The sequence below is a fragment of the Ochlerotatus camptorhynchus genome, unplaced genomic scaffold (genome assembly GCF_037179485.1).
Source record: "Ochlerotatus camptorhynchus isolate MF236.1 unplaced genomic scaffold, CSIRO-AGI_Acam_v1.1 ptg000577l, whole genome shotgun sequence".
In the NCBI taxonomy this organism is placed as follows: Eukaryota; Metazoa; Arthropoda; class Insecta; order Diptera; family Culicidae; genus Ochlerotatus; species Ochlerotatus camptorhynchus.
In genome coordinates this window covers 1173604-1187709 of record NW_027041058.1, presented here as the reverse complement: position 1 = coordinate 1187709, position 14106 = coordinate 1173604, and the positions used below count along the sequence as shown (strand labels likewise).

The 14106-nt window shown below is 41.1% G+C and overlaps 2 protein-coding genes across 2 annotated transcripts in view; one reads left to right on the top strand and one right to left on the bottom strand.

Moving 5' to 3' along the window:
* Usp15-31 (Ubiquitin specific protease 15/31) overlaps positions 1-12917 on the bottom strand; it is a 32657-nt gene extending 19740 nt beyond the window's left edge. The window contains exon 1 of the mRNA XM_065236833.1: positions 12007-12917. Coding sequence (XP_065092905.1) covers positions 12007-12417 — 411 coding nt within the window. The 5' untranslated portion in view covers positions 12418-12917. The remainder of the gene's footprint in view (positions 1-12006) is intronic.
* The window catches only part of Xxylt (Xyloside xylosyltransferase), a 302336-nt gene that overhangs the window by 170810 nt on the left and 117420 nt on the right, over positions 1-14106 (top strand). The gene's annotated exons all lie outside the window — the stretch shown is intronic.

Sequence of the window (14106 nt, the reverse complement as noted above, 5' to 3'; positions counted from 1 at the left end):
AACAACAAAATAAAGATCGTAGCAAGCGGGAGTGAAAATTTGTTCAGAGAGTGAAAAAATTAGTTGATTTGTCTTCAAATGAAAAGAAGTTTAGAAATTTGTGCTTTACGAGTAGAAATAAAATAGTGTAATTTTAAAGCAAAAGAAGTTGTTTTTAGTGAAAAACAGAAGTACCGTAGGAGTGAAGTAGAAAGGTAGATCTATTTGTTGAAAGTATCCTCTGTGTTCGTATCACTGGTCTAGGGTTGCCATACAAAAAACTTGAAAAGGAGGACATTTCATTTGAGGTTTCGAGATTAGGGAGGACAATGATTCCTTTTCTTAACATTAAAGGAGGGCAATGAGTTTTTATCAAACGTTTTAATAATATGTGCGCTATCACAAAAATCAAGATTTGCAAAGGTTCAATATTGAGATTGTCTTAACTTGTAGTCGTTACCAATTCAGTTAATCTTCTTGTTATACTTCTGAAAAATGCATCAAACTAGCCTTCATAATTAATTGTTGATACTTGGAAATGATTTAGTCTAGCTGATTTGGATGAAAACTACAGTTTTACAGTCTTAAACCCATCCCAACTTTTATCATGTACATTATCAAATTAAATCATTCGATGAATTTTCACTGACACTTCGAAAATAAATTATAATGTTCGATCGTTCGATTTTCGAGAAATTGTTTGTCAAAATTGATTCCTGGTTTGTCTGAAATATCCTGGTTGAATATCAGGTTTATTTGAAATTTTTCCATCTGTCAAATTTAAGTTAAAATTCATCAAATGGATCGCAGCCTTAATGTAGGGGGGTTGACAGCTGTAGTAACCCCTAGTTCCACCATCGAATGACATTTGCTAGATAAGATGAGGTTGTGACATAATTAAACAAATAATCTCTGCAAACAACGCTCTTTGAAAACAATTTTATGAATATGTTACTGGAAAAATGAAAGGATTAAAAAAGGAGGACATTTTTGGGCAAAAGGAGGATGCAGAAAAAATATTGAAAAAGGAGGACATGTCCTCCTTTAGGATACCATATGGTAACCCTACACTGGTCGCACTGTGGGAAACTTGATTGGAGCAAAACTGACGCTCTTTCCCCCGACAAACGAACATTCTGGACAGGACTCTCGACAGCCTGGACACGAACTTCTGCAGACAGGTGAGCAAACACCCGGCCGTCAACGACCAGGACGATTGCTGCAAAACGAATGCATTTTAAAATACATAGGGGAAAAGTTGGCTTCGGCAATACCTTAACCTATTATTGTCAGGGGGTAAATAACGTCCTTGAGAGCTCAATTTTGGCATGTGGATACATTGTGTTTCAGAGAAACTATTGGCCAAATTTGAGTGCTCTAGGACTTTGTTTACCCCCCTGACGGTAATAGGTTAAGCTATTGCCGAAGCCAACTTTTCCCCTACATACAATTTTCCTTGTTATTTTCTGTCACACATTAAACGTAATAGAACCAAAGTGGATTGATCTTCAGTAACAAATAAATAAAGGAGATCTTCAAAGGAAATCGGAAATGAATGCCAGGAAATCTAAGGAATTTGTATGGAGGAATGCAAATGAAATCTTATGAGACTTTCAATGTGAGTAAAATTCCAAGGGAATAAGTGAGATTCAAAAGGAAATCTAAAATGAATTCATTGAAAATTCAGAGAATCTTTCCAAAGGGTTTCTTACTGAAGAAATTGTCAACGTTATTCCTAGGAAAATTCAAAGAAAATTTAATTCGGACTTCGGAGGATAGATTTACCGATGGGACATCCCTTAGCTCAGTCGGTAAAGGAGCAGCTACAAAGCAAGACCATGCTGGAGGTGGCTGGGTTCGATTCCCGGTCCGGTCTAGGAATTTTTCGGGTTGGAAATTGTCTCGACTTCCCTGGGCATAGAAGTATGATTGGATTTGCCACACGATTATACTAATGCAAAAATGGTACAGGCATCGAAAGTTCTCAATTAATAACTGTGGAAGTGTATCTAGAACACTAAGAGCACGCAATAAGCTTGAAATGCGAGGAAGAAGAAGAATAAGAAGAAGAAGATTTACCGAAATTTTGAGGAATATTTAAATGGAATTGCGAAAAGTATTTTAAGTTCATTCCGGTGATATTATTTGGAGAATTCAGAGAAGCGTTCCAAGTGAATTTCTAAAATAATTCTTATTTCGGGCGCGAAACAAAGCGAATGCTGAGGAGAAAATTCCAAGTGAATTTTCCTGAGAAATCTCCGTTGAATATGGAATGGACTGTTCTGAGATCTTCAGATCTACTTGAAAGTTCCCAAAAATTTCCTGAAATTAATGAATCTACCTTGAAGTACTTTTGAATTTTGAGAAACTAGCGTGCTAGCTAGCGTGATGCTCACAATACTTCTCATCTAGTGGCGTCACGTAACCTCACTTTTTACCTGTGCACCAACTTTCAAAAACAGATTTAATGCCATATTCATACACGAATCGGTTGAAAAATACACTTAATCTTCTAGTTAACTCGATATCTATCCATTGCAAGCAATATTTTGATAATTGTTTATGTTTTGAGAGTTGGTGCACAGGTAGATTGAGGTTGAGGCGACGCCACTGTTCCTCAATTTTCCTAACGACCATGGATCTTTTCGCAGAAGTTTTCGAATCTTCTTTAAATTTTAATAATTTCTCTAATGTTAACGGAGCTGTTATAGGTTCTCTGTTCGAATCTTCCCTAAAGTTTTTGCAGGTCTCATGAAGCTTGTTGTACTGCCCTGAATTTAATTGAACTGATCCAAAAATGTATAAACTTCCATGATCTTCTGAACTTTTCTCAACATCTCTGAAGTTCTTTGAAAATCTGGGAACTTCATAACATTTCCCGCAAATTTTCTGAACCAAATGGAACTGAACTCCACCTGAAATTCACCCAATGTTTGAAGCTTACTAAACTTCTTTGAAATGCTCCTGCAATTTGCAAATGTTCGTGAAAGTTCCTGCAGTTCTCAGATCTTTGCTTAAGTTCTCGAAATGTTTTTGAAGATCTCTGCACTTCTGTTCGAAGTTTTTCCTAAATTTCAAAAACTTCTTTAGGCCTCCGCTATTTTCTTGGAATCAAAACGAAATAATTAATATAGGGGAAATGGATGTAATGTCGGGCTAAATGCCCCTAATTTGGACCCATACATAAATTCAGCAATCGACTAAATTTTCAATAGCGACCAAAAATATCCATTAGGGGCTGTTCATAAATTACGTAGACAGTTTAGGGGGGGTTGGCAATTATTCACCGCCCATACAAATTAAAAAAATGTATGGACAATTGTCCACGCAGGAAGAGGGGAAGAATCCCAAAAATATGTCTACGTAGTTAATGAACATCCCCGTCCCAATGACGCGTTCATCTACATAAAATTGATAAATAGCAGATTTTTGGCGATGGGCCCAATCTTAGATCCATAGGCCAACATTAGAGCCATTTCCCCTAGTTGATGATTTTCACTAAAGTTCTCAAGATTTTTCTGCAGTTCATGGAATTGCTCATAAATTATCGACACTAATTGATAGCTTCTTCAATAGTCTAGACTTATTCTGATGTTTTTAAAACTGCCTAAAAGATTTCTGAATTTCATTAAAGTGTTCTAGGCTGCCCTGAATTTATCCCAAAACTGCCACACGTTACGAAACGCATAGTATTATCGGAGATGTCAAAGTTATGTGACCCTTTGGGTCTTGTCGGTCCAGTGGTAGCCAGTGCGAAGATGTTCGTGCAGTGATTGTGGCAGGAGAATCTAAATTGGGATGAAGAGTTGCCGGAAGTACTGCAAGCTTGGTGGCTATCCTTCAGAGCGGAAATCAGCATCGTTCGTGATCTTCGAGTCCCTCGATGGGTGTTCGCAGAGAGTCCAAAGAACTACAAGTTGCACAGTTTTATCGAATTAAAAAATCACGTGTCGCTCCAGTATGCGGTTATTCCATCCCACGGTTGGAACTCTGTGCAGCCGTACTGGGAAGTTAGTTGGCTGATATAATCCGTAGAACAACCAAGTTCGACTATACGGTCACGTGCTGGTCAGATTCGTCGATTGTTTTACACTGGATAAGTTCTCCACCGTCGTCCTGGAAGATATTCGTATCCAACCGAGTAGGCGGAGATCCAGAAACTCACCCACGGATCCTAGTGGCGGCACGTTCCAACTTTAGAAAATCCCACAGATCGTATAGCTCGTGGGGTACAACCAGATGACATCAAGAACGATGTACTATGGTGGCATGGGCCATCCTACTTGGTCAATGGAGCGGAACCGTGGCCAGATCCGTTGATTCCGCTACCGACATTCAGCAGCAGACAACTGCGCAGCGGCAAACGGTTGCACTCGTAAGCATCACTTTCGACGATTCAGTAATCCGCGATTACTCGCAACTGTCATACTGTCTACGTTTCACGAAAAACTGCCGATTGCCGAGGGTTTCTCGTAATGTTGGATCGATCACTCCGGTCGAATACGACGGTGCTTTGAAATCGCTCATCCATGTTACTCAAGCAACAACTTGGCTCTGCGTAGAGTTGACTTCAAATCACCCCTAAAAGATCACCGGTTTTGTACGATTGAATGGACGGCTAGCGCAATCACCTGGATCCTCCGACAGTCGCTTCCCGGTTATATAACCGGCAGACCACCACCTTTCAAGATTGATCGCCAACTCCGTTCACCAGCAAAATTTGCATGCAGGACCCACACAGCTTCTGGCAACACTCCGTCAGCGCTTCTGGCCGATACGCGTCAGAGATCTAGCTCGAAGGACAGTCCACCACTGCATGATTTGTGTTCGTTGTCGCCCACCAGCAAGCAATCAGTTCATGGCTCCACTACCATCAAGCCGTGTCACTACAGTGAAGGTATTCGAACATACGGGGCTGGTTTACTGTGGGCCGTTTTTCGTTCGACCATTGGCAGGCAGAGGCGCGTCGGTTAAGGTCTGGGTAGCAGTCTACGTCTGTTTCGCCGTAAAAGCCGTAGTCCTCGACATCATCGCCGGGTTGTCGACGGAGTCGTGCGTCAATTCGTTGAGGCGCTTCGCGAGTCGTGTCGGGTGCGTTCGTATAATACACTGCGACAACAGTACAACCATAGAGGTAGCTCCAATACCAGAAGGTCCCGAAGAAACTGCTAAAATTTTTGGTTCAGCTCTGGTACTATCTTCGGTCCCAAGCTAATCGATGCACCCCTCGAAACATAGGAAAATCCTCTAACCCCTCATTTTATCTGTCAAACTTTCATAGCGAATCAAAACAAACATTGCGTAGTACTAGAATTTCGACTAGAATGGGGTACGTTAATCGATTTGCTTGGGACCAATAGGCTAGTCAAGTAGTGAGCCAATTTAAAATCGTTAGTTTCCACCGGTTGGTACAACGTTCGTCGGTGCGAATCGAGAAGTTAGGGAGATGCGACAAGCTTTGGTCGATCAGCTCAACGGCACTGCCTGGACTACTGAATGTTTGGAAAAGGGCATCGAGTTTCGGTTCATTGCGTGCGCCGCATTATGGCTATGGGAGGCTGCAGCGAAGGCCTTCAAGCGGCGCTTCTCGAAGATCATCGGAGCAACTACACATCACAACGACAACATGCGCACAGCGATTGCACAAGCCGAGTGCATTACGAACCCCGGTCATTTTCTACTAGGAGAGTCCACCTTTCATTTGCCGGAGCCAGAGCTGTCCCAGGTTCCAACTAATCGCCTCAACCATTTCCAGGCCACACAACGCTCCGTTCAAAATCTATGGAAGCGTTGGTCCAGGGAATACATCGGGCTTCTCCACCGACGACCAGCCAAGTGGAGGAAGTCTCCAACCGAGTTTCATATCGGGACCATGGTCTTAGTGAAAAAGGACAACTTCCCTTCGAACCAATGGCCAGAGTTGTGGCCATTTATCCTGGAAGCGACAACATCGTGCGCGTAGTGGACGTGCGCACGCAGCTGGGCCGTGAATAATCCACTCTTTCGTTGCCTTGTCGGCTAGATTCCGGCAGTGTTCACAACATATTATACCCGCAATTTTATTGAAATTAGTTGAATTGCAGTGAAAAATCCGTAATTTTCCTTCAGCTTTTTAAACTTTATAAACGTCACGGAACTTTGCCTGAATCGCTAATTTTCCCTGAACCTATCTGGACACCCCTGAAGTTTTCTATACTTACCTGAAAGTATCTAAATTTGTTTAATGTTCCGGCAATTTTTTTGATATATATATATATATATTCATAAAACGCTTCTGAAATGTATAGAATACTCAGAATATCCCATAATTTCACGGAATTTCTTGTAAGTCGATGCGAATTTTCGTAAGTTAATGGGACTGCCCTAAAGTTATCTGATCGTCCTCGAAGTAGTCGTAACTTAACTGATTATCATGAAACTATCTTAAAACATCTAAATTTATTATAAGTTCTTTGGAATTGTCTCCGTAGCAGCTGAATCGGCAACCCTGCCGAGTGTAGAAGCCCTGCGGGAATGAGCATGCACTAGCCGCTAGCAAGTGTAGGGCTGTCAAAAGCGAAGAAAGAAACGCGTCGATTGAGTCCTCGTATTATTTTATTATTAAAAATTTGTAATAGTTTGATTATTTTAACTTTGTACATCTCAATCATTCGCATCATATGTAAGTAACAATCATTAGCTTTTTTGACAAGTAATTATTACATATTAATAACTTTAGTGAGACACAGAATTCCCAACTACATAACCTCATTCTCTGGAGGCCTGCAAAGTGGATAAGGCCCACTGTTTTGTAAGATTTGCATTTCAATTATATTTTGCAATATTGTTAAATAAACATTGTTACAATTTCAGCTTTGAAGCGTAATAAAAGCTCTTAAACATCAGTGGGTGCATTTTCTTTGGCCTCCGGCGACACGAATTTATTGAAGATATCGGTGCTTGTTAAAAGCTTTTTTTTTAAATTAATTGAACTTTGATGATGTTCTCTAATCAACTTAGGTAAATTTCTTGAAATTTCCATGATATTACAACTTTAAAATACTCTTACATTTTCCGGATGTTCTTATATTTTTTATTTACGTTCTTTAATGTATCTGCAATTTTCTTGAAATTACTGCAATTTGATTCCCTGAAGCTCTCAATTCTATTGAAGATCGCGGTTTTGCGTTGAACAGCTTTAAACTTTCCTGAAAATCACTGGACTTCCGTGAAGTTCCTGAAATATTTCTAAAGCTACCATAAATTCTCTGAAGGTCTCTGTCCCTGAAATTCTGGGAACATCTTAACCTTTTTTTCAGCACATCATGGAACTATCCTGATTTTTTTCTAAACTCTTGCTTAAAGATCTTTAAACTGCTCCAAAAGCCTGGACTAAAGTTACCTTAAGATCTATAGTGGACCCTACACGATTGCTTTTATTGACAATAATCGTATTGTCAATACATCTAGTAATACATTCTATATTGACGTCAATACATCGGTATTGACAATATTGCTGTCTTCAAATCATCAATATTTAATTGTAAATAATTCCTCTGCACGTCAATATATTGATACGTGTGGGGATCGCTTATGAAATTTCACAAAGATTTCCAGATCTAGCTTTTCTGGGCAATGGCTCTAATGTTGGCCAATGGATCTAAGATTGGGCCCTTCGCTAAAAATCTGCTATCTATCAATTTTATCTAGATGAACGCGTCATTGGGACGGAACTAATGGATATTTTTGGTCGCTATTGACAATTTAGTCGCATGCTGAATTTATGTATGGGCCCAAATTAGGAACATTTAGTCCGACATTAAATCCATTTCCCCTATTTAGCACTTCTTAAAAGTTTCAACAATTTTCCTTAAATTCTCTATGTTTCTGAACTTATCATGACACCGGTGAAGTTCTCTGAAATTCTAGGAACTTCTAAAAAGTTTTTCGGAAGCAAATAGAACTGCTTTGAGGTTCTTAAAGAAAGACGATTAAACGTCAAAAACCATCTATAGAAAACACAACACCTTCGAATCGTTCGAAAATAAGGCATCGATTGGACTACAGGCACCGACGAACCGACGTGACAGCTCATAGAAGCTACTTTCAAAATCTTGCCCAAGACACCATATTTAAAATACGTTAAACACTACCGCCATCTACTTATCCGATCGCGACATATCATGAGCAAGGACACGAACACACGTAAAATTTATATTGACTTGATTTGTGTCTAACCTCGTTTGACAGATATGATTGCCTGTTGGACAAATCAAATCGCTCATTTGACAAATCGAATTGCGGACAAACGAAATGCTCTAGTGGCATGTCGGTTCGTCAGTGCTACAGGTATACCACCGACGAACTTACGTGACAGCTCATACAAGCTACTTTCAAATTCGTGCTCAAGACGCCATATTTAAAATACGTTAAACACGTCACGTCATACCATGAGCAAGGACACGAACCACTGTATAATTTATATTGCCATGGTTTGCGTCTCACCTCGTTTGACAGATCTGATTGCCCGTTTGAAAGTTCGAATCGCTCGTTTGACAATTCGAATTGTGGACAAACGAAATGCTCCTGTGGCATGTCGGTTCGTCAGTGGGTATACCTCGATATAACGTAACTGTCACCTTTGACTTCCATCGTTGATTGCTAGCTAACAATCATTGAATCAACAAAGAAATAACACCATCAGAGATATGAGACAATCCTTCATCAATTGAATTGTTATTTGTGAGATATCGACGGTGGAAGTCAAAAGTGACAGTTACGTTATATCGAGGTTATCAATCTTGAAATAAATTCACGCTAAAAAAAAGTTGAAAGTAGTGACTGATTACAAGAAAAAGGGACTCTAGTGACATAGCCTTTAAAAAGAAGACTTTAGTGACTGGTCACTAAAAAGTGACTCGCTACCATCCCTTGAATTACTATCGCAATTTTCTTGGAATTTATGTCTTAACGGAGTTCTTTAGAGCTCTTGTCAGATTTTTCGAGGAATTGTGGTCGGAAATCCTTTGGAATTATCCTCGGAATTCCATTGAAATATTACTCAGAATCCCCTTCGGAATGTTCATGGGATTCTCGATACAATCTCAATGGAATCCTCCTAACAATTCCCATGTAATGAAATTTTCTAAAGAATTCACTTGTAGTTCTCCTCGTAAAATCTATTGAATTATATTCAGAATTGGAATACTACGGATACTTTCCATAATTCCCTTGAAGTTCTCAATCCCACCGATTGAATGTCAATGAAAGGTTGCTAGGCGCCCCTATTTCGTATCGCTCTTGGCGGGGGCCGTTTTCGCCAACCCATCAACTAATTCGCTGCCTGGAAGTGTGCAAGCTTTCCCTGGAAAGTTCATCCAATTTCCTCCAGAAGAGATTTTCCTTCCTCTTAAGGGTCCGCCCCTCGTGCGTGGTTTGTTTACACTTCTATAGCAAACAACTGGTGCAGGTTTGATCAAAGTAGTCGATCGCGTTCAGAAATAACGTCAAATGGCAAAATCCGGAGTGGCCCCGTTCCAAGCTGGCTAAAGTGCTGAAGATGCCGAAAACAACAGTTTGTCGAGGGCTCAAAACCTACAAGGAAACCGTGAGTGTGGAAAGGAATCAGCGGACCTACGAAAAAAACTGAAGCCAGGGATCGTCAGCTGCGCAGCAAGGCGTTGAGGTGCGTTAAAGCCAACCCCGGTTCTTCGATCCGATATGTGGCAGGAAGGTACAATGCCAACTTTCAAACGGCGCGGAACATCCTTGCCAGGGAAGGATACAAGTCTTGCGAAGCCAGTAAACATCCGAACCGGCACATGAAGCAGAATGCGGTGGCCAAAAAGCATGCAAGGATCTTGTACGACCGTGTTTTGATGAAACACAAGGGCTGCACTTTAATCGATGACGAAACATACGTCAAACTCGATTTTAAGCAGCTTTCCGGTCAAAAGTTTTTATTTGGCAAGCGATTTGCAGTTGCGGCCGGAACCATTCGTCGCATCCTCGACGATGACATCCCAAGTTTACATCGAAGAATGCCTGAAAAAGCGTGTATTGCCGTTCATCCGCAAGCATAGGGGCAAAATCATATTTTGGCCCGATTTGGCCAGCTGCCACTACTCCAAGGTGGTTCTGGTGTGGTATTCTGCCAACAAGATCGATTTTGTCCCCAAGCTAATGAATCCTCATAATTGCCCGGAATTTCGACCAATCGAAAAATACTGGGTAATTTCAAAGCAAAGCGACTTCGATGAAGCGGCAGGGCAGTCAAGAACATCCAGCAAATGCGGCAAAATGGTAGAAATCGCGCTGATTCCGTGTCCGATTCCACTGTGCGGGCGCTGATGGGCTCCATCAAGTGGAACATTCGAGATTTCGTTCGAACTGGAGAAATGTAACCATCTAATGCTGTAACTTTGAAGTTTTAATGAAAGTACTTTAAAGCAACCATTAATGGACTTTTTAAACTTATTGAATCACGAATTACAGGTCTTTTTTGTGCGTATCAACTTAATTTTAGTCAGACTTTAGAATGTTTTATCTAACTTCCCGTAAAAGTTCCTTTCAAATTTCTTCGGATTTTTTTTTTCGATTTTCTCCAAAAATTTCATTCAATTTACTCCGCAGGGGGTCACATCAAAATCTCAATCTTAGACTAACGAATCAATCTGATTTTTTTTTAATTCTCGCGGAAATTGGAACTTGGGAGTTCAGGCGAATCTCGTTTGGGTTTCATACGAATTGTCTTGCACCTGGGATTCAAAAGAATCGCATCTGTCATCCACATGAATCCCGTCCAGGATCGCATAGAATTTTCGCCAACTCAAAAGTGAGTTGCTGGTTGAAAACACACGCAGAGAAGTTAATGAAAGTTCGGAATTTAGACGAATCCCGCCTAAGGTTTAGACAAATCTTGTGTAGATTCAAACGGATCCCGTTTAGGGTTCAGACGCATCCAACCCAGAATTCTGCAATCATTCAGTCGAATCTAATAATTCCTAACTGTGATTCATTCTGAGAAAATATTCGCAGAACTTCAGGAAATCCTCCTTTCAAGCTTTCGATTGACTTCCATCTTCCGTCTGATGGAGGCTTTTCGAGATTTAATGTCGATCAAAATTTTGAAAATCTCCTCTTATCCCATTTGTGCCATGCATCGCAATCCGGTGTTTCAACTATTTTTTTTTTTATCTATCTAGCATGTAACCTTCACCGAATTTACCCGCCCAAATGATTCCATCCCGCACACGATACCATTTTGCGGGGCGCGCTGCTGTAAATATATCTCCCCAAGGTGTGATTTACGAGCCAACCCATCTGGTTGTGTAGCTACCTTCCATGTCCAGTGCTTCACAAGTTCGTGTTCGGCGGCGGAATGTCACCAAACCGACAGGAAGGGATCGTCCGACCCCTCGTCCGCGACCAATTGTGGCTGATTGGGAGCAATCAGCGAAGAAGGTCAATTATATTTCAGCAAAACGCGCGGCGTAATCATCCGCTCCTCCCATCCATTGTCGCCTTGTCGGGCGCGTTCTGACGTTGCAATATTTACCCATCTTTCAGCGAAATGAAACTACAACACATTCGTTTCGCAGAAGGGTGATGGAGCAGGTTTTGGATAGTTAAACAATATACGGTACGACTGTGGACGCGAATCGGTTCGCTCACCGTAGAGATGATAGGCCGTCACACACGCTTGATAGAGTTCTTTTGCAATATGCTACTTGAGAGTCGCCCCCTCAAGTTGAGACTGAGAGCACTCCCTGTGTATATCGCACTATGATTATGATAACCCATTCTAAAGAAGCTGTGCGACGAGAGGCGTGTCTAGGACCTTTAATTATGACATTCCGCTACCAAAATTCGTCTTATCCAGTGCTGCATCTTCGTCGCCAATTGCAGATCAAACCAACCAGAGCTTCGTACATTTCCATTTCGTTTTGCTCGGGCTTTTCTCGATTTCCACAACCTTCCCTCCCTCCACCCTTTAACCCATAACTGCACAAAAACAATCGAAAAAAAATTGAGCGTGGAACCACTTACAGCCAGATTGACATATGTCATTTGTTGTGCAATGCGATTGATGAATTTTTTCACCGATAAGCGCCGAAAGATTTTCTTCTCTGAACCGCTCTTGGCCTCGGAGTAGCCTTGCACCTTCGGATCAGTGCCATTTCCGCCACCTCTTCCTTCTCTACCGCCTCCACCTCCACTGTTGATGGAATTTTGTTCCGAGGTCACGACGCTTGCATTCGTCATCGTCGCTGCTGCTGGTGTTCCAGTTCCGGATTTTTCCACTGCCTTCTTGCCAGTCTGTCGCGACACCGAATGAAATGGATTGCGCGACATCGAGAAGGCTCGCTTCAGCTTGGAACCCTTCCCCTGCGGTTGGCCGCTGGTAATTTTCTCACTTTTGCCACTGGTGCTGCTGGAGTTGTTTTTCGTATTCTCCATTTTCACTGGCTGCTTTTCAGAGCGCTTTTCCACACACCATCCACAGTAATTCACAAACACCGCACGCCCCTGACCACTTTACAGCTCTTTACGGCGACGGATACGGCAGCAACGAGCGGAGTCGGACACGTAATTTTGCACACCCAAAACAAGGGAAAAAAGAAACACGACGACGACGACGGCGGTGACGGACGGCGACGCTCATCGACGACGACGGCCTTTTTCCATTCGAATTCCGAATCACACGAAAATTTGCACAACAATAAACGCGTACACGGGACGGGGGCAGCAGGACGCACTACCTAACTATGCGCTCTAAACTTTCGAAAATAATTACAGCAGCAACCCCGACATTATAATGGGTAGCGGAGTTCCATTGAAATGCATAAAAGCGACCGAACACTCGTTTCTCGATGGACTTGACGACGACTGGACATGGGCTGAGGATACTACTAGACAGAGTGTATGCGTACGCGAGGAACTACTAAAGTGGTGCAGCTCCGCTTGTGTTGGGAGGGAGTACACTTCTTTTGCAAATCTTTCACTCACACTATCGAGGCTCTTGGATGAAAGCAAAACACGTTGTGATCTCCTGTAATCACTGTTTGTTTTCCTCCACTTGTACACGAGCGCTATCGCAGAGAGCCGGGAAGCCCGTGAAGGAGGCGCACCAACACAACACACTGACGTTGGATCACATGCAGCGCTGCCATTTATACAGATTTATCTGTATTATACAGATTTTTTAATCTTAATACAGACCCGATACAGAATACAGATTTATCACAGATTTTTAAATTACAATACAGATTTATACAGATTTTTATAAAATGCTTGAGAAAAAAAAAATTCAAAATTTATAAAAACAAAATAACTTTTTTGATTGTATGGGGATTTACAGTATTAATTGAATATTTCCAATATAAGCATGTATGTTAAATACAAGAAAAGTGCCCGAGCACATTAAAATGGTACAAATACAAGTACTCGTAAACATTTTACTTGCATTGAAAATGTATTTCGTAAGAAATTGCGGATTTTCTGATATTCTCCATACTGCAAAAATGATTTTACCAGCACTGGCGGGGCGACATCTCTCAACTTTTCGGTATATCTACCACACAAATGATGTAATTAATTGTATTCATCTATATTAAAAATATCAAATAGTAATGAACTCGTGCACTTTTTTGCATTTAAAACTGCTTATCAGGAAGATAATGAATAGAAACTAAAATTTCCATACATTTTCAAACGGCTTCATATCACTCTTATAAATAAGTACGGACGATATCACAAATGGCGCAATTATATCCCGTATGGTTAGTACGATAGCCCGAATAGGTGGTTTAAGCACTTTTTATGGTTATTTTGTATGCACTGTATTTGTAAAACAATAAAACATGATTAATTAAGAAAAAAATCGTCAATACAGAAAATACAGATTTTTTAATAGAGTGGATACAGATTTTTTATAAAACCACCTGGCAGCTCTGATCACATGTATAGGCGCACAGATCATTATTCGGCCAAGGCGAAAATGGCGTGACAGCTCCGCCGAGTCAACAATGACGTCAGCAGCAGGGTTGCGTCATGCATGGCAACTGCTCGAATTTTCTGTAGCTGCGTTTCGACTAAAATGAGGTAATAGATTAGGCTCCACAATAGACTGATGCAAACTTTGAAAAA